This window comes from Ischnura elegans, chromosome 11, assembly GCF_921293095.1.
Source record: "Ischnura elegans chromosome 11, ioIscEleg1.1, whole genome shotgun sequence".
NCBI classification, from domain to species: Eukaryota; Metazoa; Arthropoda; class Insecta; order Odonata; family Coenagrionidae; genus Ischnura; species Ischnura elegans.
This window is the reverse complement of record NC_060256.1, coordinates 66,448,062-66,472,378: the sequence shown is the minus strand read 5'-3', so window position 1 is coordinate 66,472,378 and position 24,317 is coordinate 66,448,062. Positions and strand designations below refer to the sequence as shown.

At 37.0% G+C, this 24,317-nt stretch overlaps 1 protein-coding gene across 1 annotated transcript in view; it reads right to left on the bottom strand.

Annotated features, from left to right (window-relative positions):
* Window positions 1-24,317, bottom strand: part of LOC124167646 — a 610,680-nt gene that overhangs the window by 12,997 nt on the left and 573,366 nt on the right. Inside the window, exon 6 of the mRNA XM_046545627.1 lies at window positions 4,255-4,272. Within this exon, the coding sequence (XP_046401583.1) occupies window positions 4,255-4,272 (18 nt within the window). The remainder of the gene's footprint in view (window positions 1-4,254; window positions 4,273-24,317) is intronic.

The window sequence follows — 24,317 nt, the reverse complement described above, 5'->3', positions numbered from 1 at the left end:
CCACTTTATGACACGGCAGCTTGTTATCCATGAGAGCAGTTTTTTTCCAAAATTTATACAACGTAAAAGTTTGAAATCAAATATTTGTTATGATTCGACTAGTCGAGATGTGAGATCCTTAATAAAACCAATTGATCTATTGTTTCACTGCATAATCTTGTTTTCACAACGAGGCCTGCATCAATTCTCTTACATGATAACATGTTGAAATACTAATGCGAGCTCTAAAAAAGTATTTCTGAATGCATTAAAAGGGCAGAGATGGGAACAAAAAGATGCTAAATTCACATTTTGCGCTATCATAAGCTGTAATTAGGAATTAAATGAATACTTCATGGAGTTAAAATGCAAACAAATTGCGATAAAATGACTAAAACAGCTTTATGGGGATGGTGAGCGAAATAATCAATTACGATGCCATTATTTACGCAGCAATGATAATTTTTCTAGTTTTCTTTTGAGCCTCCGTTGAAAGATTTCCAATGAATCAAGGCTCAAATATTCGCAATTTATTTTCCCAGTAAAAGCAACATTTTTACATTCAAGCAAGTTGTACCTACCTGAGTTAATATATTCGGAAATTATCAAATAAACATATAAAAATTATCCTATTTTGTATTCACATCTAAATTTACAGTGGATGTTATTTCAAATGAGTATCAAATACGATATGTGGGAAATTTCTTTCGCCGGCCATCTGCGATCTGTTTAAAATTGAATGATCATGGTTAAATGAAAAATGGAGGACGTAGTAAGAAGCCGAAATGTCTTTATTACTTTCGAAAGAAGCCCAGGAAAATGTACATATTTCAGTCATTTTTTTATCGTTACATTCTGAAGAAGTCTCGAGTACAAGAGGGGAAACGTCTGTGCAAATGGTAAAAAATAGGAAGAATTGACATAAAAAAGAAATGTATTTAAATGAATGGTCCGCGAAACCTTTAGCTATTAAATAAATACATTTATATGTTTGAAGGAATAAAGATACTCAGTTGGAGTAACAGAAGATGAGAGAGGCACTGGAATTTTGAAGTTCGAGATAGCACAAGCAACGAAGCACACGAAGAATGGAAACGCAATGGGCATTGATGAATTTCCTATTGAATTTTTTAAGTGCTTAGAACAAGAAGGTAAACAAGATAAATAAAACAATAAGTAGAAAATGAAAGTGATGGAGCAAAATTAATTGAATGCTTGAAAAATCTGTAGAAAATTTAGATTACCTACTTTTTTTACCATATGGCAAACTGATATTGAGTTGGAGGCAACGGAACATGAGAGAGGTTCTAAAATTTTGAAGACCAATATAGCACAAGCAACGAAGCACATGAAGAATGGAAAAGCTAAGGGCATTGATGAACTTCCTATTGAATTTTTTTAGTGTTTAGACAAAGAAGGTAAACAAGATAAATAAACCAACAATTTGAAAATGAAAGTGATCAAGCGCAATTCATTGGTTGCTCGCAAAATCTGTAGAACATTTAGATTACCTACTTTTTTACTTTCACCATCCCCAGTTACGAGAAGACTCTCACCACGTGGCGAAAAAGGAAAAGTGGAAAGAGAAGAAGATGACGAGGGAATGATGGCAATGTCTGAAGTCCTTGGATGGAAAATAACGTCGATTTGGAGAAAGCTCGTAAAAAGATTTACGCATTACTCGGATCCTCGAGCAACTTGCACTCTCCCCATTTTGCCCTTCAAGCGACGAAGAATAAAATTCACGTTCACTACCACATTTTTTTCTTTCTGCCTCTCACCCCGACAATATCCCTTCCCATACCCTGAGAACCTTATACCCTATCCCCACACCATCCCTTGTATATCTATACCCCTCACAGTCACATTTTTTTCTGGCCCCTTGGCATTACCCTCTCGTACCAAACCTCCATACTGACGCATCTTTTTCCTTCTCCCAGCCATCTTGACTCGAAAAAAACCCCATACCCTTGCTCTTCTTCTTCTTCCCGCAAGCTTTTTTACGACCGGCATAAAACTTCCGCCTCGAAGTATATCCTCCGAATGAAACGACTTATTGAGTCCCTCCTTGGGTAACCGGACGAGAGGAGAGAAAAAAAGAGCACAATTTTTTGGGGATAATTTGCCTTTTTCAAATTCTAAACAACCGCTTCCGCAGTTAACTCGCTTTAATTTACTATCCCGCTTCCATCTCCGATGTCCAATCTGGGTGCGGAAGACGGTCTTCGTGAGAACTCGCGCGTAAATATTCCGCACGACTTGAAGATGTCTCTCTTGTCACGGTCGATTCATTTTTATTTATTTATTTTTTTGGATTAAGCGTTATGCGGATGCTCTCCAGCAAATGGAGCGTTCAAATTTCTTTTCGCAGCAATTCTTATGCTTATTGAATATTACCACTGTAGTGCGATGGTCCACACATCACTTTAATGTGGCATTTATACGGCCGGTGGACCTAAAATACAAGCATTTGAAACGATGCCCAAAGTTAAACACGTAAAGATGAGACACGTATTTCATGAGAATGCGTCATATTTTTCAGGATTTAGACTCTCAAGAAAGTGTTTCCCATTTGAAAAAATGTATATTTCGCCTGGCTCCTGCCTGGAACATTGGCTTGGGTATATCTGTTTCCCTTCTCCTTGGATACTATTGACTTCTCAGTTCTTTACCCAATCCAGGTAACATTATTTCAATATAACTAGCATCTTCAATCAACATAATTTACTTAATAAAGTAATGAATTGCTGGTAAAGTTGTAAAAATTACCTGAACTATAGTATCCAGTCAACTCTATTATTATCCAGTTAAACATCAGCATTAAAAAAATTGCTTCATAGCACTGTGTTTAACCATATGTATTAAATAGTATTTTATTTTAGATATCATTACTCAGGGGTAAAATAAAATCTCACGCATTTATTTCTGTTTTTCACAACGCTGCCTCTTTGGGGAACAGATTTAAAATAAACAATACGGCAGTAATAATAACTTACGTTGTTTCCGACTTGATAAAAAAATTGATAAATTAATGAGAGGTAATGTAAGTAATAACTGTGTTTAATTGTTTGATTTTAACATTAATGCTCGATTTTTATCCTAAACTTGAATTAAAAAATTTTATGAATGTCCTCTTTGACCAATAAGTTAATATAAATTGTTACGCAATTTCAGAAACATAACCTTGTTGTGATCTTTGCATTCTCTTCGGGTTTTCACCGCGTCCGTTGGGGTTTGGCGACAGCAGTTTCGCAGGCATTGCAGTCAGCGTCTTCATGTCGAAGGTTGTCGCCAAAACCTGACGGACGCGCTGAAAACTCGAATGCAGAGATTATCTGATCAACGCCGCGAAAATCTTCGAACCTACATTTCCTGGTTGTTTTTAACTACTAGTTCTAAATTAAAGTTTTAACTCTAAGGCTTGAAAATAAATTTGTTGAAACGCTGATAAAGAGCTGAATGCAAACTTTTAAGGGTGCGTTTACACTGCTTCTGGACTTCGCCTCGGGACTTGTCCGATATGCTCACAGAACTGCTCCTCGGTCATTTTGCGAGTCATTTGTCGTAAAACCTGCCCCGGGACTGAGTTCATTGTCCACGTTAGATATGGTTGAATTTTTTGCGAGATACGACACGAAGTGTAATTTAATACGTACTATTACTGATAAAATCAAATCAATCAATATTGTTAACACCACTCGGAAGAGAGGCATTTTTAATTTTTCTACCTTCAGTGACGTCTGGGCAAAATAAAAAATTTACGGAAAGTGCCGGAACGCACTTTTCGTACATTTTTTTATAAGTGAAATATTACTCCGTGTGTTTTATTTATTACAAGTTATATTTTACATTTAATTGATTTTTTTTGTTTTGTTTAGGAATATACTAGAAATATTTGGTTTGGTATATATTAGAAATTCTGAGGCAACTAAATTGACAAAAGCGTTATTTTACTATTATAGCTTTTATTAGCCAGTGCACATTACCCCGCCTCCACCAAGGCCATCAAGTAACAAATGAAGCCCTTGTAATAGCAAAAAAAGATGTTTATTCCATGTTTCCTTGGAATAAACTTGAAAAATTTCCCGAAAATTGGGTGGCAATATTAACAAAGAACACTGTTCTCTGCTTCAAGAAGAAAATCCCGCGGGGCTTAGATCTAAACTTAGTCCCGTCGAACTTGTAGTGAAAATACTGACAGTTAAAACAATGCTTTATAATCAAATCTATTCCTTGTTATATTTAAACGAATAAAAATAAAGAATCGGTACTCACCTGAAGAATCTAGGCTCCCTGTAAAGAGAAGAAAGAGAAATGAGTATACGTTGTATAGCAATTGAGAAAAATACCAATAATTATTTATTTTATCATAATCATTTATAGAAATATGGATACATATTGAGTTAAAGAAATGGTTTAAATGAATTATGCTTAGTATCTCAATGAAGAATGGTGACTGTTTAAAAATTTAATTGAGATACCAGATTGAGGGTTTTCAGAAATTTCAGACCACTTGAGTGCCAAATGTTTAAAGAGCATTTCAAATTCCACTCCAAGCAGAAAATATTGCGGAAAATACACAAAAAACATTGCAACCAACAATTTCGACAATAAAAAGCATTTATGGAATGGAATCACTTTTGATTCGAACTTTCAAGACAACTAATACATATTCTCATTTTAGGAATCATACCGATTGAAATCATTTAAACACATAAGGTATTCGAAAGGCCAACTTCAGGTACTTAGCATAAACTCTCTCACCCATATCACGTCTACGTCAATAATCATTCTAGAAAATGTCTGAATGGGCATTTTACAGTTCGGAATAAATTCAATAAACATTAAATTTCAACGGATAACTTAGGAAGTTATTTATAATAAAGTAAAAGATGGCTTCTAACAGTTAAATTCACTCATTTTGTGAATCAACCCGAAGGTTAGTGCAGATAGGCGAGGCTAGAGCTTACTCCAGAATAAGTAACGGGGGTGTAAATATCACACATACAGGGTAGAGAAGTCAGTTTCCTTCACTGGGCCACGTGGCGCTTCAATGATTTTATTTAGGGTTTTCCGAAGACTTCAACCGGGTTTGAACCGGGACCATTCGACCCGCAGCCAAGTACCCAATCCACTAGGATGCCAAAACATCGATCATTTAATAGTTTTTTTTAGATTTCACGATGAAAATTTATCAATAACATCCACACTGTTATTTCTCCATTCCTATTAGCACAAAATATAACGAGGCTGATTATGAAACGAATTTAACCACGGGAGGTAGTTCCCCAGCCTACCTGTAAAATACGTCATTGATGTTTTCAGATATCCAGGATCGCAAAAATCTAAAATACCTTCATCCTCACACTAAAAAAATCGGTCTACCATGAATAGGGGCACCGAATCTGGTTTGTCCCTTCCTCGAGTTTATGTAAGGCCCAGGTCCGATCGTGGCCTTTGGTGGACACAGTGCCCTTCACGGAGAAATATGCTCCTTCCACTTCTACTGGGAGTGTAATTGTTCAATGATATTTTTAGCCATATATTGCATATGAATTCGTTCTTAAGGTGGAAAATATTTGAGGAGAATTTTGAATGTAAATGAATAAACGGCAAGCAAAGCCAATGATACGAATTCGTGTATTTTTAAGCTTTTTTTGCTAGAATTTCAACGAGTACCTTACAATAGCCGTAATACAATAAACGATCATCAACAATACCGTTTAGTACCGTTTTAATGAATAATAGTTTTTCAACCATATTTCAAATGAAGTTTTTAACAAGGCCATCGATTTAGTAAATTACTCATGATAAAATACATGGATATCTATCACATTACAACATTATTATCATTCACATGACATCTATTCAATAGTTTTTCAAAATTTATAGCAAAATTATTACTATCGTCCCATATATTACTTCTTTTACTATGAAGATTTCTTTTAATTCTGAGCACAGTTGCACTCCCAACTCTACGATTACGACATTCCGAAATTCAGAATTCCGATCCAGACATTCCGAAATTCTGTCATCCTCGGGACTAGGAAATTCGAAGGTCTCCCATGAATAGGAGCACCCGAATCTATTTTGTCCCTCCCTCGAATCTATGCAAGGCCCCAGGGTCGAAAATTGCTTCTATCGTTATGGGTGGCAGGAAGTCTGCCCTAACGCACCCACTGGAAAATTGATTATTATATGACATTTTATGTTACATACAATACGAATGAGTTCGTCTTCCAGCCGGGATAAACACGAAGAGAATTTTGAATCTCAAGGAATGCATGGCCAAAAACCCAATGATATGCAATCAAGTATTCCTATGTCTTTCTGTCATCATAATTTCAATGAGTCCCTTCCAGTGGTAACAATACAATAAATAATCGTTAATGATAGTTTTTAAACCATATTCCAAATGAAGTTTTTAACAAGGGCATCGATAGAGTTAGTTACTTGTGATACAATAAAAATTATAGATACTATTTATTCGTGATTCATAGGAAAATCATTATTAACAAAATCATAACAAAATTATTATTAATAATATCCTTTCTTAAGTCATAGTGAAGTCATTATTAATTTGATTTTACTCATATATTTAAGAAGACTTCTCTTAGTTCTGATGATAGTTGTACTCCCTAAGTACTCTACGATTACGTGAATGGTATTTCCAGACATTCCGACATTCTGTCATCCTCGGGACTAGGAAATTCGAACGTCTCCCATGAATAGGGGCACCCGGATCTAGTTTGTCCCTTCCTCGAATCTATACAAGGACCGAAAATTGCTTCCACCGGGCTGGGTGGTTCACGGAGGAAAAAAAAGATCTCCTTCCGCACCCACGGGCAAATCAATTAGCGGCGACGGTTTAACGAGGCCTAACCGCGCTAACCGCGGGAAAATGCGGATTTGCCGTCGGGCAAGTAACCAACCACCCCAGCGGCGATCTCTACCCGTGCGAACGGAGGCTTAATAATGCACGTTTCGAATGCGACCGACGAGGCTTGAAACGGTAGAGAAGGGGGAAGGGAATAAAGCAGTTAGGGGAGGATGAAGAAAAATGTACTCCGCGGACGAACCCCGTTCATCTTCGTGGCGGAACGCGGAACCGGCGGCAAGGGGGCGCGCGAACCTCGCTATACAACTGCCGGCCCTAATTCGGGGTGGTCGCGGACGAATGGGGACGAATGCTAAGGGGCCAAATTGATAGGGAAGAAACGGAACTAGTCAAATGCTCAGGGCGTGCCTTGCCAGAATTCCTATTTATATTTTCATAGACTACAGAGAAGTAATTTAACAAAATTCCACTCAATATATTCATAATTTATTGTAGCCTACCTATTCCTCGGCACTCCACAGCACGTCAAGACAGAAAGTTACAATTATTAAGGCCGTTTTACACGGGGCACGGAATGCATGAACGAAATTAGAACGGGCTATTTTGCCGTCTCGCATCCACGAATTCTCGCATGTGTTCTAGCAATTCTCCGCTTTGCACGACGCAATTTTGATTGCGCCTTCGCACGTACGTCAGATTGCGCAATTCCGTGTACCGTGTAAAACGGCCTTTAGGATGCCTTGTTTTTGGGTTATTCGTGGGTGGTCAAGGAATTTTGTATTGTTTAATTGTTTATGGTGAATGAACTTCTCTCAGTTTTCCGAATGGGTAAGAGAATTTAAGGCTACTGACGTTTCGGGTTCCATTTACTGTCGCCGCAAAAAGGTACAACTCTGAACTTTGAAGATTTGCAAGAAATTCTGCTGAAGCTCTATAGGGTTGTGTAATATATCGTTTTAATTACTATTAATTCGACTACAAAAATAAATCATTAAAAATTGTTTCAACGTAAACGTTTAGCTTCTACAGTCAAAAGAGTGAAGAAGAACACGCGAAAAACTATGAGAACGGGAAACAGTCCTATTCTTCATCTCGTCACGGGCAAAATACTCGCACCGCGGCAATACATACTACAAAAATGACGATTTTCGTTTTCGTGGTTTATTTTAAGTAATAGGAACAGTATAAAAATTTCCTTAGATGAAAAGTTCGGAAATATGTTTTTCATATAGCATACGTAACTTCTATATTAATGTACTTTTCTACACCTCGAAAATTGAAATCTACCTTTCGGCCATTTGAAAAATCAAAGAATTGGTAACATTTAATTTTAAAAAGCTATTTGTAATGAAAATACGTCGTTATTTCTATAAATAAATATTATGAAATTTACCAATCAAATACTTTGCGCATGACGAGATGAAGATGACGACCATTTCGCTGCTCTCATATTTTTTTCGCGTGTTCTTCTTACCTCTTTCGACCGTAGAAGCTAAACTTTATATTTAAACAATGCTTTAAATTGTTAAATAAGAATAAACAATGAGTAAAAAAATATGTGACACGACTGTATAGAGCTTCGGCAAAATTTCATACAAATTCTTAAATGTCAGCGTTCTACCTTTTTTCGGCGATAGAAGTTACTCATTCTCAAGGCTACAGATAAAAAATTTTAATTGACTATTGAAGACCGTTTAAATGTACCTCTTTGACATTGGAGTTTAACAAACAATCTTAATTTGGAAAAAGTAACACTAAGGGTATACGCGGACATCAATTAAAAATATCAACAATGGACGGTAATATATTAGCGTCATACAACGACGCATAATTATTATCAATCCAAGTCTATCATTAGATGCGAACAAAATGCCTATTTAAACGGTTGAAATATTATATATGGCTAAAAAAATACGAAAATAACCGATTTTGGATCATCTTACTAACATGAACCATCCAATCCTACGGGTGTAAATCAGCAAAGTCGGTGAGTGATGAAGATATTTTGTAGTATAATAGCACTATATTATGATACTAGTATCATTATCAGAAAGCTGTAATTATTATTGAGCCCTGAAACATGAGTTTTTCCCTGACAGGCATTAGAATATGAGCGAGGCCCCGTTAACGATGGTATATTCTATGAGACGTGTAACGCGGCATCTAAGAGAAGAATTTGGTGGAATGGGGAGTGAATTTGGGAAAATCATTATTAGTCGAGAGTGGACAAGAAAAGGACTCTCCAGCACTCACTGAATATATCCTCGTCTTCATTTGAAAATGATTAAATCATCATTTGCGATATATAATGTGATTCCCGACCCGAATATACCCACAACCATAAGAATTACCATTGTTAAATTTTACACGCCCAAAATGAACTTTCGAGCTAATATTTAAACTTGAACCATTAAACAAACATAAGAAACGATTATCTTTGATTGAATTTCAGGAACTACCCAACAATACGGTTCATAACAACTGAGTCTGTCAGCAATGGAAATATCCATAAATTTATTTTCACAGGATGACTTTCATTCTCACGAAAAAATAGTAAGTACTTTCAGTCAAGTCGACACTTGTTTATTTTCCAACCTAGCTTTCAAAAATTTACCACGCTTTTATCAAGGTCTAATAAATATTAATTAAAAATTTACGAACATTCAGAAAATATATATCTGTGTGGAATTGACTAAAAGCATTATTGTTTTGCGTGAATGAAGGTATCAACATTCCACAGAGTGAGATGAGTGAAGTGGTCAGTCCTTCTTGATATTCAAGGCATTAAATCCATCATTAGCCTTAAAAATTGTGATTATTATGCATAAATACATGTAATTACCAAGGTCTAATAACTATTTGTTAATAATTTCTGATAATTTATAAAATAAAATTGTTAGGAATTGATCTATTATTATTCGTGAGAATGAAGGCGTCGAAATTCCACAAAGTGATATGAGTGGAGTGGTCAGTCCTTTCTGATATGCAAGGAATTAATTTCTTTCCTTAGCCGCACAAATTGCGACAACGTATATGTGAAACGCATATTTAATATAGGCGTTGCCCCATTTTACGGTTGAATTTAAGATGAGGCGTCAAATGGGGCATCCGAAGAGGAGAGAATGGCGGTAGGCATGGGGTGATGGTATGCGCGCGGGTGAATTTGGGGAGAGCATTATTAGGCGGAGGGGAGTGGACGAGAATTCCAGCTTGTGGCGAGTCACGTTAGCGGCGAGGGAGACGGATAGCAGTGAAAGGGGTTGATGCGGGGAAAGGAATTAGGGCCGGGCATGAGGAATAATGAGGGCGTGGGGATTAGGGAAACAGGACTCCGACTCATGGGGTGACGAATTAAAGGGGGAGGACCATGGAACTGGGGGGTTGTAACTCCTGGGTTCCCGTATAAACAGAAAAAAAACTTATTGCACTCTCCACTGGTTTATTGATAATAATAATAACAACTCATTTCAACGCTTAACGTCATCACTGGGTCAAGTCTTGACTTAATATTTCTATTTGGCCTAATATTATATGAGGGCCTAATATCACATGAGAAATCAAGTGGTACAAGTGATTTTCTTTTCTAAACCGAGTTATTTTCTAAACCGGAACAGAAATTAGGCAAACAAAACGAACGACATTAACTAGATCTTTTGTTGTGCATTTCAATCTCCACTCGATGTCCCCCCCCCCCGATGCTTAAAGAACAGGCAAGATTTTTAATACGGTCATCATTAAGTTCTTTTTGTTCTAGTAATTACGGAGCCTCAATCATTGAATTTCATATTAATAACTTTTATATTAAAATAGAGAGAATATTTCTTGTAGTAATTTTTGTATCTTCTTCTAAAATATGAGCGGCCTGTCAGGCCCTTGCCGTTTGCCTGTCAAGCCCTTGTGCCCCCCCCCATAAAAAATTCTGGAGCCGCCCTTGCAGAGACTCACTATTGTATCCCTTGCCCAACAAGTTTTAAAATATTTTTTCAATCAATTTCTGTATCTAATGAGGACCATGGAACTGGAGTGTGGTGTTACCCCTGGGTTCCCGAATAAAATGAAAAAATTATAGTACTGTACTCTAGTTTATTGATAGTATCTACGCATTTCGACGCTTAGCGTCATATTCAGGTCAAATAAAAATATAAAGTCTCGACTCCATATTTTTATTTAACCTGATCTTTTTTTCCTTATTATCAAGTATTGATATACTTATCAAGACTTGATATTGTTATTTCACCTGATAATTTTTTCACATTAGCAAATATTGATGCATTTATCAAATCATGACTTGTTATTTTTATTTGACGTGATGATGAAGAAAAGCGACGAAACGCGTTGTTATTATTAATAAACCAGTGGACCATACAAAAAGTTATTCATTTTATTCAGCATACTTTTCCACCAATCTCTCCAAACACAGTGGAGCCCCTGGGTTCCCGCTCTACATTTATCGTTCGGATTAGTGTGGTAGCTAGAGTTCTGGCTTCCCACCCAGTCGCTCCGGGTTCAAATACCGGCGGTGGCATAGATTTTCCCGGGGCTACCCGATCCCCACAGGCAATTCTGGGTTTTCCCTAAAAAAACTGTCAACGCCTATAATTTTCGAGGGGTCGGGTTGGCGTAGAAGCTAGAATTATGGCTTCCCACCTATGGGTTCGCGTTCAAATCCTGACGGAGGCGGAAAACGTTCAGTGAATGCACGAACAGCGGCAAATTCAGCATAAAATTGGGGGGGAGTCATGACCTGGGTTCGGGGAGTATGAAATATCCCCGGAAAATGGAGGGGCGTTCTCCCATGAATTTTTTTGAATATTTAAAAAAATACACATTTATTAACGCATTTTGGAGCCTAAAATTTTATTTTTATTCTCAACAACAGATGAAATTGAACAGTTTTACGCACTTAGGGATTAAAATTAAAAAGAAGAACTTCGTGCTTTCACATTAATATTTATTCCCTAATTTACGACCATGGTTTCAACGTTAGATGTCATCATCAGATGGTGATGACGTCTAACGTTGAAACTATGGTCGTAAATTAGGGAATAAATATTAATGTGAAAGCACAAAGTTCTTTTTTTTAAATTTTAATAATGAATCGCTTTCACCAAGTTACGCCTCAAACAATCAAATCGCATTTAGGTATACAAAAAATAACAGACTAATAAAAATTAAAATTATTGGAAGTGGGTCACGACCCCTGTGACTCCTACCCCCAAAATCCGCCCCTGATGCACGATCCCTGCTTAGGTGCATCATGGAGAGCTCTTCAAATCCGTCGGGTTGGACGTAAAGCTGTGTTGTTCTAGGCGACTTTCCGTTGGAGAATACTTATGCCAACGTTGGGTTTCTGTCCACCCTTCCTACCCTACCCTTCACTCGCAGTGCAAGTGAACTGAGCTGTAGGTCACCTCCTCCAATAACCAAAGCACACTCTGTAGTTTTACAAGCTGGGATCGGGTTAGTGTGGTGCCTGTATTGTTTGTTTCCCACCCCGTGAGCTCGGGTTCAAATCCCGGCAGTTGCAGAGAATCTTTTGAGACTGCCCGATCCCTGCTTGAATGTATTGTGGAGGACATTTCAAGCGCAACACTCCGTCCGTCGGATGGGACGTTAAGCCGTCCCATTTGCGCCTTTCGTTAAGAGTAGGCTAATGCCGGTTTCTCTCCACCCTTCCTTCCATAACCTTCCCTCATGACAAAAATGACCTCAGATGTCGGTTGTCTCCTCCAATTACCATAGTTGTACAAGCAAAAATTGGTCATTGAGAGGCTAACCCATTGATTTTATATTAATATTATTTACTTATAGTACACAATATTCATGAAATAACCTCGAATAATCGAGGGTGGATAGAGAACGAACTCTTTTTCAGTCTTTCAATCCTATATAATCGGGTGTTTTCCCGGCGTAGGTGTTGGATGAAAAGTTCTCGGGCTTTCCACCGGGTAATAAAATCCTTCTCCGTTGCCCTGAGGATGATGCCCCTGATGGACATCGAAACGTCGGCGGAGAAGGATTTTATTACTCAGTGGAAAGCCCGAGAATTTTTTTCAATCCTATACTAGTTTAGATTGGGGCAGATTTAAGTTGAGCACATCCCGGATTTATATTTGCTTAAGACGAGTGAATTTTACTCATTCAAGGTGGAGGGTCAAATGTTTTCCTTTTGCCACCTCGTAAAAGTAGGATTTTCATTCGGCAATGTCAATTAGAGTCTTCTCCTGAGGTTTTCATCCAAAGCCCTGCATTGATTAGCCTGACGCTCAACCCGATGGATCACAACGCTCTGATAAAGAACATTTGCAGCGGTATTTGGCAGAAAATCGTCCAAAGAGCTTTGCAAAAGATAGTGTCAACTACCATTTTCTTAAACTTTCCGGAGAGAGAACGCATGGACTCTCTTTTCTCTGGGAATAATGCAGACCCTTTTTGAGAATCACATAATAACCATGGAGCTGAAGAAACACGCGATGTACAAGAGAACTTTGAACTTCCATATCGAATGCAATGATACAAAAACTAACACACGCGCTAAAATCAAGACAAAGACTGAAAAGCATGAATAATTATAGCTTTAGCCTCAGAATTATAACGCGAGTACAATGTGCACAGTTGAAGTGAATAAGGGACAATAATGGCATAATTATTGATGATAAGGATGATGAGTAAGATATAATTATCAGCCCCTAAACCAATCAATAATCATGGTATTCTAGGAAGGTTCGACAAATACCACCACCGTCAGCTTCACATTATTTGCATGCTGCGATTAATGCAATTTCTATTTGTAATAAACCCCACGCAATACATCAACTTGCCTTACACATATTCAAACACTTATACATACCAAACACATTTTACCTACTCAAGCAGACTGACTTTCACCCCCGTTGTAATACCTGAATAACGCAGTATTTTGTGAAAATTCTCCCTCCATTTTGTGCAATGCTGTAACTGAAAATCTACGAGCCAAACTGTACTACAAAATGATCCATCCATCTAATGTTAGGAATTTAGGTTAATTATTGCGTTTTTAATCATTTTTATTACTCTGCCCATTGTCTTCATTATTATTAATCTTGAAATTTATTCCTAACTTTAAAGGTTACGCTAGATTAGGGTAGAGAAAAAACCTTATAAAAACCCTGGGAGCCCCATTGGAGCTCTAAGGCAACTTACAATTAGTACTTATCCTGAATGTTACTCCGGTAATGCCTGCCATCCAAGTGTAAGATTTTTTTTTCAATTTAAACACGCGTTGTTGTGGTTAACGTAAATTTTTGGAGTTAAGAATTAAAACATTTAAAGAGTTTATCATTGTATGGGTAATAGGACCATTTTTGAATGAAAAAATCAAGTGATTCATTGTACGACTGTAGAAATGCTTTGGTAATTAAAATTTGGGTTAAAACAAAGAGAAAAACGCTTGGATGCGGATGACGAGAGTTTTTTTCCACCCCAGAACTAGTGATCCTCTGGTGTGCCCAAGAGATTTGGCAAACCAGAGTTAGAGGCCCTCGAGTTTGACCCTGGTCCCATTTTACACACCAACAGTCCCCTTGCTAATCAAGCGCCATTCGACCCCCAATTCCCTAAGTCCCTACCTCTCGGCTTTCTATATATGCGACCGTCCGCCTCCACGGTCATCCATTAGCCCTAACATTTCCTGCCTCTCACACGTCTTTGCGTGAAACCCTTTGCCGCTGTATGCAGGGGGGGGAGGGGTGGCGGGCAAAGGATAAGGGTTCCCTCCATCGCACGAAGAGAAATGGGAGCGTGTCATGAGAAATAATCCTGGCATTTTATTTTCTTAAGTATCTTTCACACTACACGAGATATCTTGAACAAGGAACGTGGAACAAGTCGTCTTGAACGCTAAAATGATATTGAAGACCATTCAAAACGGTCTTTCAAGAATGATTGTTCAACATTTATTGAATTGAATTGAAAGATCTTTCACACTGTTATAAAAAGCTTGAATTTAATTGAATAACGATAGCGAGCATGATCGGCAAAAGCATAACGTAAAGCGAGACCGAGAGAGAATTATACTTATAATTTTACGTACAGGCAACAAATTTGTACAAATTTCATGCAGTGCCGAACTTCTCTTCTGCTTATTGTGGTAATTCACTTAATATAAACACCCTTGCTCCTCGTCAAATTTATTGAGGGCGGACATGATGTCACCCAGCCCTTATCCAAGGTATCGCTGGAAATGCTAGAAAACCTTCACTGGCTGGTCGAAACGCTTCAAAAACATTCGAGATTCCGTATAAAGTAGAGCTGTTAAAGACAAGACGAATTTGATGGAAACGAAGGGATTGAAGAGCATTCAAGGCAAAATGTTCGCAGTCATAATGATTAAGATGACGTCATATCCATTCAAGAAAGCTTGTTCAACGTGTCTTGAATGAAATTTGACATGGATTTGACATTGTAAAACCGCCTTCTAACAACGAGAATATATATCCAAGATTGATTTTGCAGCAATAGAGCCATGAAGTTAATAGAAATGGACATTTTTTTACAGAGATAATAAGTTGCCAACGAAAAGCGTTATCCTCTGCTGGTGACGTCAACTCATTCATCGTCGGTGGCTAAACCTCAAAAAGTTCTCTTCACGTGAAAAGATGGAATTACGTCGCAAAAGATTACCACTAGGGTTGTTAGGATATTCTCAAATTAAAATCTACTGGCATATCGTATTTTTCCTCGACAAAAATTCTTCATTTCCACTAACTTCTTTACCACCTCCTTTCGATGATGATATAATATATTTGATGGGTAAATATCCAGCAAAGTGCAAAATATATTTTAAAATGGACGTTTATTCTTATTAAACATATTTATTAGCAGTGAGCGATCAGAAATACAATATCTTGTAATATTTATTATTCGGTGTAGCTTTCATTGATGAAACTCTTACCAGAGAGACATGGAAATGGTGAGAGCGAAGAAGAGTTTCTCCAGAATTTGTTCGGGGTAAGATAGAATAACAAATATTTGGCAATTAAGAATTCAAATGTTACAAATTCCATGATAGTGGTGCCTTAATTTTTATGAAACCACGAGAAAAATTTGTTTCCTAACGAATAAACGTGTTCTTAAAGACAAATTAAAATTTTATCATTCCGTGTCGAAGACGCAAGACCTTATACAGCAGAAAGTGCAGTGGTTTCTTTGAGTCATAACATACATTTTCACGGTCTCTATGGAAGGGACTATAGCGACCGTGATCTTCTTCTGAATTCGCTGATCTTAAAGAACGCTGAATACCTACGTGACCTATTTACGTGAGGTTCCTCTTCCATAATACTTATAGCTGCAATACTTGTAGAATTCTTTTGAATTCAAATATATTACTTGGAATAACATAAATTAATAAACCTGGACTCACAACACTAAATTGAGAAACGTTAACCACGGTATAGGCCTTAACAGGACCCATAAGAAATACAATTTTTTCCTTCCAAGAATCTGCATTAGTAATAAAAAAATTAATTACTTAGTAATAAATCTACGTTTTAACGCATAAGCCGCCTCCTTAGGCTTGTGGAGGGAGGTATTAGGACTGTAGTCACCTGTATATGCACAAAAAACATGTGTTCGCTTGTAGGATGATTTGACAATGGCCTAATATTTACTGTAAAATAAATTATGTATTACTGGATTTCGCGGTGTTTTTACAGGTAAATAATTTACAACTTTTGTGAAAGGGCTGTAACCTAGTATGCTGGTACCTTAGCGTTCCAATATTGCACTGCCATTTCGAATGTCCCTTCATCTTATAAAAAGCTAAGTCGGTAAAATCTTTTGATCTTTTTGTTGAGCTAAATCAGAAGTTTAATTTTAATATTCTTTTCAGCAGCACGTGAATGGAGTGAAACTATTTCATTATGAGCTCTATTCTTAACCCTTATTTTGTTGTACCCCAAAACTTACGTTACTGGTCGCGTTGGGTCATTGTGACCTGAGTTGAGTTTACTGCGATTTACAAAAATATTTGTCGATATATTGGTATCATTCCACTGCTACTCATTAACTAAGTTGCTCAAATAATATTTATACATTTTTATTGTTAAATTTGCTGTTAGATACACAATAAACATTGCATAAACTATAGCCGATGCATAGAGAACGGTATCAATATTTATTGAGAGAACAGAAATAGAAACATGAATTTTATAAAAAGAGGGAATCATATATTGAGCTTTAAAACATTTGAAGAAATCAGCCTGCTGTATAAAACAGACTAATATGTTGACTATAGAACTAAAACAGACTACATAAAACAGACTGTATAAATGAGACTAAAACAGAATAAAACGTCGAGACAAAGGCGGAAAAAATCTGATACGCCCACGGTCACGTCGGGTCAACACATCGGTTGCAGCGAAACAAAGCAATACTTTGAAAATCCAACTTTACTCAGCGGAAGAATAACAAGAAATAATTCTCTAGAAAAAATCCCAATTTCGAACGACGTTATTTTATTAAAAAATCATATAAAAAATCCAGTGGTGTCAACATGACCTAACGGGACTAATAAAGGGCTAAAGAATTTATAAATTTGGTTTCAAAGTATGCTCTCAATCTTCCTAAACTGTCATGCTAGTATTAAGAAACCCATATTAGTTGCCCGCTAGTTAAGTAGTAAATATATTTACGGTCCCAATATTACGCCAGGGTAGTGAAATGATGGGTTGCGGTTTAGGCATTGATTACGCATCTCTACACATTGCGGTTATCCTAGATGGCGATAGTTATAATGCCACATTAATAATATACTAGCAGCATTCAGTAATAAATTATCAAGGCTGCGATAGAATTAAAACCCTGACTTCTGGTAAAGAAACTACATGTTGGGGATATGAATACCAAGGTTAGATAAATGGTAAGTTGTAGTTTCCTGTCGCAAAAAAATACTGGTTTGATTTAAACTCGCTTTGAATTAACACATTATAAAATGATAATAGACTCATTTCATCTTGATTCGTAAAAAAATTGATTAAACGGCCTTGGCTTGCACACACGGTATGCTATTTTACGGTTGTTTTGACCTTGAAAATGGTATGTTACAAGGATAATTTGGCAAATTAATGCTGTGGTGTAAGTTAATTCTGTACATTAATATCCCTTAAGAGCAGTTCTAGTATGTTTTGTACAAGTGGATTGTTAAGTCTTCTAAACAACTAGGTTGATTTTGAAGATCTACAATATAGAATTAGATTCAGAAAGGTATGGATTTTAGATTAGATTATTCGCTGGTCTCGCGATCACGCCCTCCTGTGGGGGGTTGCGAACCTTGGGACTAAATGAATGTATTAAGAAAGAGTTATTCTTTTAAAATAGTAATAACTTAACCCCCAGAGTATGTTCAAAAATGTCGTAATCTTTTAATTTAGAAATGAGGATGAAACGTAACAGTAAAGAGCAAATTATACCATAAAATTCCCTAACTCTTGGTTAACCTTGTGGTATTCCATTATATGTTTTTCCTGGATATACACAATTACTTATACCACTTTTTTATATAAGAGCGCGACCCGGGTTTCAGTGAATAATCATCATCATCTGGCGCTAATTATGATTTAAATAAAATTAATTAATTATGATTTTTTATTTTTGAAATCATAATTAGCGCCTGATGATGATTATTCGTTGAAACCCGGGTCGCGCTCTTATATAAAAAAGTGGTACTTATAAGTAATTGTGTATATCCAGGAAAAACTTAAATTATACCATGCCTGCTGGGAGTATGGTAAATGAGCTAACGGTTTTAATATAACGCGAGGGTTTGCGAAATGGTTGGTGGCGGTTGAGCAAGCGAGTCAGCATGCACCGGGGATCACTGCGTTTCCGTCTACCGGCCTGGGTCCGTGGTGGTGGTCGGCTGGTTTTAGCCATGGGAAATGCATCTCTATGTCCTGCGGTCATCCCCAATGGCGAACGTTTTTATGCAGAGTCCACGGCCGTCCACAAATTACGTAACACATGGGATGGGCCGTGGGTGCTGGTTTCAGCCGGGGCATCTAGCTGGGGAAATGGCAGACGTTTTTCAGCGGCCGGGCAAGAGGTCTGGGCTTACCTGATGCAATTTCGCGGGCAGTGTGCCCCTCTCTCTCACTCCACCCTCGGGCGACGCGCTTGATGAAGATCTGCCTGTGAAATACGTTTCCTTGGCCGTGCGCTAATGTTCTTCGGACTAGAGGCGAGAGGAAAAAAAATCCCTTGAAACTGCTCTTGGGTCCACGGAAATTCAACTATTTCTCACTCAAGAAGCGGACTATTTCGCCTCAAATGGCTCCATCCTGAATTTATTCAGTGTGTTATTGATTCTACGACTTTCTCATCCATGGAACTTTTCTATAGGTCTCGATGGTTTTTAAATAGACATTTTTGGAAACGTTTTCAAATATTTATGCAACTTTACCAGGGCTATAAATGAATGTGAGTGCATAACTTTATTACGTAAATAGTCATAACAATGCTTTTCACAGTAATAAAATAAAAAAGAATTCAGCGCCTTCTTTTTAATTAATTTACTACTGAATTCTTTTTATTTTTACTGTAAAAATTGTTATAACCTAGTTTGTATTATATGTATCAAAACTATATACTCATATTCATTCATAGGCCTAATAAGGGTGGATAAATCTACCGAAACGCTGGATATGGAACTGCTATACTAAGTGTGCAACGTCGTGCCTAGAAAAAAATATCCTTGGCTGTCATACTTTACTTGGATGATTTCATTCTGATGGTTGTTTATTTGAATTGACTTTATTTTGAGTATATTGAAATGTCAAAAGAAAATTGAAAATTATATCCGACGAATGCTCGGTTTTTATAACATATTATTTCACTGTTACTGACAAAAGTTTAGTTGCTACGATGATTGATTTGGTTAAGCTGGTGATGTGCGATCCACAAAAAAGTGTATCCTAAGAAGTTATGAGCGATTTTAATCTGATCAAACAGTATTTTCCAAGAAAAACCGGATCGTGACATTACTAGTGATAATATATTGATGATCAAATTTTATCCTCATCCACACTAATTTTTTTACAAAGTGATCAAAATGCATCTTCGTAATCATACCCTAAAGAGTAATAAAGCAATTGTAATTTTAAGATGAAAAATAGTATTCTATCCCAAAATACAAAAAGAGAACCACTGTTTAAGGAATTCTAAGGCAAAATGACATTCGATGGTGTGACCCATGTAGACATAATTTCCCGCTAGCCAACAGTCGTACTAAAACGGTAGATAGTACTATGTAGATACTATATTTATGGCATTGGATATAAATATTTCCGTCCTAGTTCAGTACAAGGGAATTTCAAGTGACAAACTCACGAATTCAGCGTTGCCGAGACCGTAAATCCGGAGAAAGACAGAAGTCTAGCTAAAGAACTTAAGTTGGTGAATTTACAATATTACACGGTAGTTCACTTCTTGATAGATTAGATAAATATCTCATAGAAATCATAACTCATAATTATGTAGACATTACGTAGAAAATAGGTGAAATAGCAAACTACAACCTCCCACTTATGAAGGATTTAGAAAGACCCAGATTTTGCGCATCAAATACTTTTTAATAAATTAATTCATCCTCGAAATTCATGAAAATATTTTTTCTTATCAACTGTAGATAGTACATTTTTAAGTTGCGTGGAAAAGGTTTCGTTGTTTTGTTTCAAATAAAAAAAAACACAATCAATATACGAATACAAATCAATACGAATATTGTATTTACGAGGACATAAATCCGGCGAAATTTGGAAAAAGTACAACTAAAATATAGGAAACGAGTATTTCAAGTCTGAAAGCGTATGTCAATAGTAATTTGGTTACAAATCTTTTAAAGATAAATTATCGATAATACATACGCAATGTTAGGTTAATTAGAAAGTATAGATTTTACTGCAACTTACATTTCTTTTCTTGAGACATGAGATGGAGGCGTGACTTTATCTTCGGAATTTATACATGAATACTTGAGACTGCAGAAATATTTGTCCTCAATATATATGCACAAAATAAAATTATCGCTACGCAAGTGCTTTCCTTGCAAATAAATTGCGATTGCAAATTTAAGATAAAAAATTTTATACCCGAAAATAAAGAGAGGAGGAAACTGAGCTGGTGAATTAGTCGTACCTCCTAAAGCATTCACATAAACGACCTAGGTAGACCTCATCGCCCTCAAATAGACTGAAGCCATAGCCGGAGATGGTAAGTATATCCATGACATAGAATTGAAACGTTTCCGCTCTATTTTAGCCCGAGGAAATCCCAAGAAATACAACTCACATTTTACTTACGAAGTTAGCGTTCTTAAGGTCATATCTGGTGAAAGTCAGAAGTAGAATTCGAGAATTGAAGTCTGAAAGTATGAAAATGATATCACTGCATTGAGTGTTTTGGAAATTCTATTTTATCCCAAAGAAATCTCTAGAAATACAACTCATATTTCATTTAAGAATTTTGCGTTTTCAAGGCCGTATATGGTGAAAGTCAGAAGAATTGAATTCAAGAATTGAAGTATGATCGTGTGCAAATGCTATCACAGTACAAATCCTGGTCACCAGGATAAAATTTTCCTAGAAATCATAAATTGAATGAAAGAAGCAGATACTTTGTGAAGATCCTTCATAAGATATGAATTGATACCACTTTTCACTTTTCCACACAAAACTTTATTTCACCTGAGTCAACAAGTTTCACTGCTCTGCAGCATTATCAAGAATAACAAAAAAGTTTACTATGCCAGAGCATACAGTCTCGTACGAATTTTCTTACTCACAAAAGATGAGAAGTTGGGGGTGGAAGGAGAAAATTGTCCTATTTCTTGTTTTTTTTAGTGCGGGGATGAGAGTTGACGGTGAGAGTGTGGGAATAGTTAGAAATTTTGAACTGATGACTGTTTTCAGGTGCTCGGAGTGTTTTTCCTGATTAGCGGAGAGAATGGTTGAGCATAGGAAATTACGAAAATGGGTAAAATAGCAAACAACACTTTCGCACGTATGAAGTTTAAAGACTTTCGTACGACCAAGACTTTCATGAAGAAGGATTTGGTGCTTTCCCGGCGAATGCTGTTGATGAAATCTTCACGGGAAATCAGCCGGGTAATGATGGTCATTGCTGCCAACGTTTCGATGGCCTTCTCTGCCATCGTCTTCAGGGCGAATGATGGACCTGGTTATTGCCGGGGTTATATACACCGTTGGGGAGGTCAGGTCGTCTGTGATTGGTCAGTTTTTTTTATATTTTTTTTTAGAGTTCTTTCCTCCTCTCAGCTCACCCATTCTTTTTATCATTGGGTTCCACGATTTGCTGAGGTTGAAACCCGCGTCCCTATTCATTTTGTTATTTGTGATTCGTATTTCGATAGCTTCTTTTGCAAGGCGGTCCCAATATCCCTTTGCCTTGCAGAGGATTTTTGTTTCATTGAACTTGATGGTGTGATTGTTTTTAATGCAGTGGTCGGCTACGGCAGATTTCTCTGGGTATCCAAGTCTAATGCACCGCTTATGTTCTGATATCCTGGTTTCAATTGTTCTTCCTGTTTCCCCAATGTAGCTATCTCCACATTCACAGGGTATTTGGTAATACTTTCATGTTTAACACATAACCTTTAGGCATGAATTCATCTTTGAAATTCAAGTATTTGTATCTCTGTCAATTATTGTCCTTTTTATTAAAAAATCAATCGTTTCCTCCAACTTATTAAGTAGTTGCTTAGTTGAGTTGAAACATAATACGCTCTCCTAAATATTTGAAGGAGATGAAAACAGAACTGGTGAATATAGAGTACTTTACTTTCACGTATGCGAACCAGGTTGACCTCAATTTCCTAAATAAAGGCAGTAGAGTTATAACGGTTTAGGGAGTTTATTTTTGACATTGAATCGAAATGTTTCCGCTCCATTATATCCCAAGAAATTCCAAGGAACACAACTCACATTTTATTTACGAATTTAGCGTTGCCTGAGGCCATAAATCCGGTGAAAGTAAAACTGTGCGAATGATAAAGTGATTTCCGCCGGTGCCTCCAAAGTCCTCTATCCTCTCTTTCGACTCTGTGGTCGCGTGTCGTTCCGTACGTATCCACTCTCATATTTCCGCCAGGAGTCAATATTTATCCTTCAGTGACAGCTCTTTTAACAGATTAGCTTCCCATACGAATCAATCATGCAGTGTACACTCAAGAACTTCCGGCCGGGGGATGAAACAATACAAGTCGACTCGCGCGACAACATAGGAAATAGTGCGAATAAAATAGCTCTTTCGCCATGACTGAGCTGCTTTTCCAACGGGAACCTATAGGAGAGAACATTTGTCATCCACAGCTGTGTACCTATGATAAAAATGCATAAAAAAGTAGGTGGACGAAATGTGGATACTAGTTTAGTGCTTTTATGTTTAGTGCTTCTATTTTTAAACTAATGCTTATCAAAGTGTGAGAATGATTTTAGCTGAAATACGGTAGACAGAGAGGATTTGGTTAGAGAATGTAGTATGCGGAAAGGGGATGCTATAAACCATGGTAGGGAGAGCAACATTTGGTAAACCGGAGAGGAGAATAAGACCTATGTATACATGAAGAATGAAAGGAAATAGGATCTTATGGGAAATGAAGAGGGAGGTTCCATTTGGAATGGGAAGCAGTCATGGAGATTCGCAAAATGCTACATGTAAACCCACATTTACCGGCAGAATAACTTAATCATATAATAATCAGGCTACTGTAGCACCACATCAAGTGACTTAGATGACTTGACTTCAATTATTGCAATTATTAGCGAATGCATACAAGTAGTATGGTAACGTACTTAAGTTTCAAAGCTACCTTGGTTATTGAAATGAAATTAACCTAATCGGTTTTCTGATTTCTTAATATTTTATATCGATCAAACACTCCAATCTATCTCATTTTAATCATCATTCAAATTTTACGCGAAATATCAACATCGAATGTCTATCACAACTGAGGAATTACTTTCAGATGATGAGTCCTTACAAGGCAATTTTATGATGGTGGTTTTGTGTATTAACCGCTAACCGTAATTCTCACGAAATGCGAGAAGTTAAGCCACTTACTCCATAATTTAGCTTAATTCAAGTGTGGCCGAAATATAATTGTATAAAAAAAGTTGATAATAAGAGATATAAAGGGGTGCTGATTCTCCTGGTAATACTGCTTTGAGTTCAAATCGATCGTGAAAACGAAAATCTTTCAAAATGCATAATTACAGTTTTGGTTCTTTAATTCCTGATGTATTTTTTTTTGCATCAGGAAATAGCTAAATAAGACATTTACGTCATGGATTTCAGCAATAACTGGTAATAGACGATCACTTACATCTATCAACTAAATAAAATGCCAAGGAAAGATGCGCGATTCGTCAAAAACTGCTACGGATTCAGAGAAATCGTTACGCAGATGTTCAACGAATTAAGTTGGAAGCCGCTAGAGACTCGGAGG